Genomic DNA, 4,414 nt, shown 5'->3' on the forward strand with positions numbered 1-4,414 from the left:
CTGTTGTTGTAAAGTTTGTCGTAAAGTCAGCAAACAATTCAATTCAATTCAATTTTATTTATATAGCGCCAATTACAGTCAAATTGTCTCGAGACGCTTTACAGAACCCATATGCCTGACCCCCAGAGCAAGCCAAAAGGCGACAGTGGCAAGGAAAACACCCTTTTAACAGGGAAAAAAACCTCGAGCAGAACCCGGCTCTAATGTGGGGGGACCCATCTGCCTGCTGGCCGGGCGGGTTGAGAGGGACAGAAGAGGTAGAAAGGTAGAGATAGAGGGATAGAAGTAGAGGGGTAGAGGTAGAGAGGTAGAGATAGAGGGATACAGATAGAGGGGTAGAGATAGAGAGGTGGGGGGTGGGACACAAGGACCATAAAACACAGCCACACATCTGAAGCATCCAGCATCCAGCTCTGGGACCAGGGACACTCGGAGAAAGGACACAGAAAGAAACAGAGTGAATGTAATGCAATAATGTTATATATAGTAAATACATAGGTAGTTAGAGAAGGGCTCAGTGCATCAAGAGAGGTCCCCCAGCAGCCTATAGGCCTATAGCAGCATAACTAGGGGCAAACTAAAGGGACGTCAAGAGGGGAAGTCAGTTGTGCAAATGAAAACACCAGCTCACCCCGTCAGGGTCCCCCAGTCAGCCCTAACTATAAGCTTTGTCGAAAAGGAAGGTTTTAAGCCTGGTCTTAAAAATAGAGAGGGTGTCCGCCAGGAACCTTCCGGTCAGATTTTGCAGATTTTTTAAACCAAAAAAAAAAAGCCGTTTTTTATTATTATTATTATTATTATTATTATTATTATTATTATTATTATTATTATTATTATTATTATTATTATTATTATGCAAACACTGTATTAAAGCAGGAACTGCGTTGTTGAACTGTTTGCTGGGTTATCAAGTCATCTGCTGCTTAAATAGACAATACAGTCTATAGCTGCTTGGCCATATGAAACAAACAATTTCAAAACTCTTAAAAAAGCAGTTTACAAAATACAAATGATAAATATAATTCCCCTCCTGAGTAACTAGAAATTGTCTGTTTTAATTTCTTTTTATACATTTCTTGCGTAATAGTGGCTTTGCTCTTCTTAGCATTAAAATCATTTTGCTGGTGGGAAGAAAAAAACTAAAGAAATGGGTTTGAGCTGTGTAACGTTTTAATAGTGCAAAATAAGTTTGTGGTTTAATGTATATGAATGTACATGTATTCACTTTTTTCTTTTTTATACTGTTAACATGACTCATATGTAGGGTCATTAAAAAATACTTTTTTTCTGAAAAAAAACAGGCTTACAAAGTGGTCGGTATGAGTTTAAAAACTACAAAAAAAAACCCACATTTAGTCACTCATACACAACAGAATAAGTCTGTCAAATTCTTGAAATGAGCAGACTCAGTGGCGTTTTAAACTCATGACAGCTGCTGGTGTGCATGCTGCTCACCTGTGGCCACACTTGGCTGTTTCATATCAAAGCCACCTGGTGGTTAATTAATCCAAACATTTCCTGCCTGCATTGTCACAGCATCTTTTCAGTATTTTACCTATTTTAGAAAAGTTAAACATAATGGCACATAGGACAAGACGACAACGTTCACTTCAAGGTCTGTGTCAGTATTTTCCGATCAAAATCTTTGGTTTTGTAACATGCTGGAAGATTGATGCATTGTTTATGACCTTAGACAAGGCCTATTCGTACTGCAGGACTTTAATTTGTGATTTAGTTGTGTAACAATTGAATCATTCCAGTGTACATTGTTGAACTATATATTTTTCTCTGCATTCAGACCAGAGTGATAGACAGGAACCCAACTGCATGGACCAGCTCACTCAGAAGTACATGGTAGGTTTAGGTACCCACTGCTCATTTCACAAGCCTATCTGCAGGCTCTCTGATTTGAATTATAAATTACTTATTGTTTCTCCTGCTGTGAAATGTTCATGTGAACTAGAGTGCCTCTATTTTGTGTAAGGAGATGTGCAGAGTGACATCCAGCACAGATTCTGACTCAGAAATCAGCGCAAGGTGGTCAGACACCAGCACTATGGTACTGCTTTATTTCATGATCTGAACACTACGTACACACACAGGCACAATGGACATGTAGAATGTACATTTATACAGCATAGCTACTTTTTAGAATGGCTTATTCTGTAGAATTATAACATGTTTCTTGGAAAAAAAATGCACAAAACAAAAGATAAGATCAAATTTCTTTCCTAGAACCTTATCCTGTATGCCCATTATCACTTTGGTTTCATCCCTTTTGACTGTGAAATTCTAGTACACGGCTTCATACAGAGATGTTGAACTAAGATCATTAAATTTAGAAAGCTTGCACTGAAGTTTCTAAGTAAAAATAACTACTATGTTGTTGTGCAAAAACTGAATTCCTGTTTCTCGTGAGTAGGGGTGTGTGAGCAGTGCACCAGAGAGTGAGACTTCGCAACAGTCAGTGCAGTTGACACAGAAACCCGGCTCTTATTCTGAGGTAAGCATTCTCCTTTCTCTCCTCAGTCCACGTGTGCTGCTAAAGGATCTTGCCGTTCCATGTGCTCATGAGTGAAAATGCGTGTGCTTGTAGTCTTTGGACCCGTACGATGGGAGCTCTGAGGATTCTGATGAGTCACACATCGATGTGGGCGTCTCCAGCAGGCAAACAAGGCAGCAGGGAAAAGGATGTCGCCTCTTGAGCCGGAGCAGGCGATTTATCCTTCATCACCCTGCTTCTATTGCCTTCAGGGATGCGGTGAAAAATGGGATGAGAGACTCTGCAACAGAGAAGCAACGTCTTATGGATGTCCAGATGAAAAGCAAAAGTGACTCTGAGCTGTTGGCCTGTGGGCCTGACACTCTGCCCTCCCACGGTGATCTGGATGGTTGTAGAAATCTCACAGAGGAAAGGATTATTGATTCAACAGCACAAACCATGAATGTAGAGTTACAACTTGATGATTCAGGCTTACATGCAACAAGATCATCCTCTTCTCACACCCCAGTGAATGAAAGCCCCTCTCAGGTACTAACCAGCTCCTCTGACAGATTCCCCAGCTTTCTTTCCAAGAGAAAGCTGGCTCTGCCTGGAGCAGAAGAAGTGGAGTTTTACCAAAGAAAGAGGCAATGTCTTGTCGGCATGGAGGAGGGAAAGACCTCTGCATCTGAGGCACTTTAGAGTCATCTAACCATATATTGAAGTCACATTAAATGTCTTTTAAAGATTTAAACTGGACTAAAAAATTGTAAATAGTTATTTGAAAACGCACATTGTTCACTCATGTACACTAAATATGTATTCTAAAGTATGATAGCTGCTTTTTGTTTCAAAATCAGCTAAATATATTTATGCTGCTGTGGTGGGTATTTAAATTTGAGCATCACCTGATTTCTTTTTTTTTTTGTCACAGGTTCCACATGAAATTTTTGTTAAAATGTTGAGTTGTTTGAATTTTATCTTATATACACTGATCCAAATGGACAAATGCAAAAATTAAGGGATGCATAAATCTGCACTGGCAGATTGTAATAGGTCAACTACTAATGTAGAATTTCCACAGCCGATAGATGGACTGTAAGGTCTTGTAGTGTATTTGTTTCAAATGGGTTAACCTGAAAATGCACCCCCTCATCAGGAATAATGTTGAATTCCATATATTTTAAATGTTTACGTTCAGTATTTGCACCGACTTAAATGGACAAGGACCCAAAACTCAAATTTGTCTGAAACCTTTTTGTATTTGTCATATTCTTATAAGCTTGCAAAGTTTACATTACTTCTACAAAATTGTTTTTATTCCAGCAAAAACGTGTTCTTCCCTCCAATCAACAGGTGGTAGAATTACACTTTAAGGTACAGCATTTTTAAATGTCTTTGCCTTAGTTCAGTGAAGCCTTCACTTATATTTGCATCAAGTTTTGAATAGTAGGCTTATAAAATGTATGACTGTTATGAGGTCAGTGACTAATAGCTGCAACTGAAGATGAGGTTAAGGGCTACTTACATGTGAACTTTGATTTTCTGGCCTGTGCTAATTTTACTCTCTGTAAATTCACATTAATGTTTTTGGGTACATTGTTGGTGATATTGTTCAATTTGGGAATCCTCATTTATAGAAATTAACAGTGGCAATCTTCTCACAAAACAGGCTGTAAAGTGACAAGAAGGTAATTTGTCAGAATATATTGAGTCATTTCAACCGACAGGGTTGCCTTGTTTGATCATGTCAACACAATTTATCATTAAAAAAAAAAGAACATTTGTCATCTGTTTTTTTTCAGTAAATGTTCACCTGACTTGAAAGTATGTCTAACAGTATAGAAAGCACCAGCGTCTCAACAGAAACAAGAAAACACCATTAATGATACAGATTAAACATTTACTAGAAGAAAAGCTGAAGGCAGTTCA

General features: G+C 38.5%; 1 protein-coding gene across 3 annotated transcripts; it reads left to right on the forward strand.

Annotated features, from left to right (window-relative positions):
* The first annotated feature begins 1,433 nt into the window (after positions 1-1,433).
* On the forward strand, positions 1,434-4,214 carry LOC111573337 (uncharacterized). Of its 3 annotated transcripts, none has more exons than XM_023277445.3 (5): positions 1,434-1,615; positions 1,799-1,854; positions 1,964-2,059; positions 2,423-2,503; positions 2,597-4,214. In XM_023277445.3, the coding sequence occupies exons 1-5, from the start codon at positions 1,579-1,581 to the stop codon at positions 3,182-3,184; spliced, it is 858 nt and encodes a 285-aa protein (XP_023133213.1). In that variant the 5' UTR covers positions 1,434-1,578; the 3' UTR covers positions 3,185-4,214. The 3 variants fall into 3 exon arrangements, with proteins under 3 accessions (XP_023133213.1, XP_023133214.1, XP_023133216.1); XM_023277446.3 differs by having other exon boundaries at positions 1,435-1,615; positions 1,985-2,059; XM_023277448.3 differs by having other exon boundaries at positions 1,436-1,615; positions 1,988-2,059.
* Positions 4,215-4,414: the final 200 nt, after the last annotated feature.

The sequence above is a fragment of the Amphiprion ocellaris genome, chromosome 20 (genome assembly GCF_022539595.1).
Source record: "Amphiprion ocellaris isolate individual 3 ecotype Okinawa chromosome 20, ASM2253959v1, whole genome shotgun sequence".
Lineage (NCBI taxonomy): Eukaryota > Metazoa > Chordata > Actinopteri > Pomacentridae > Amphiprion > Amphiprion ocellaris.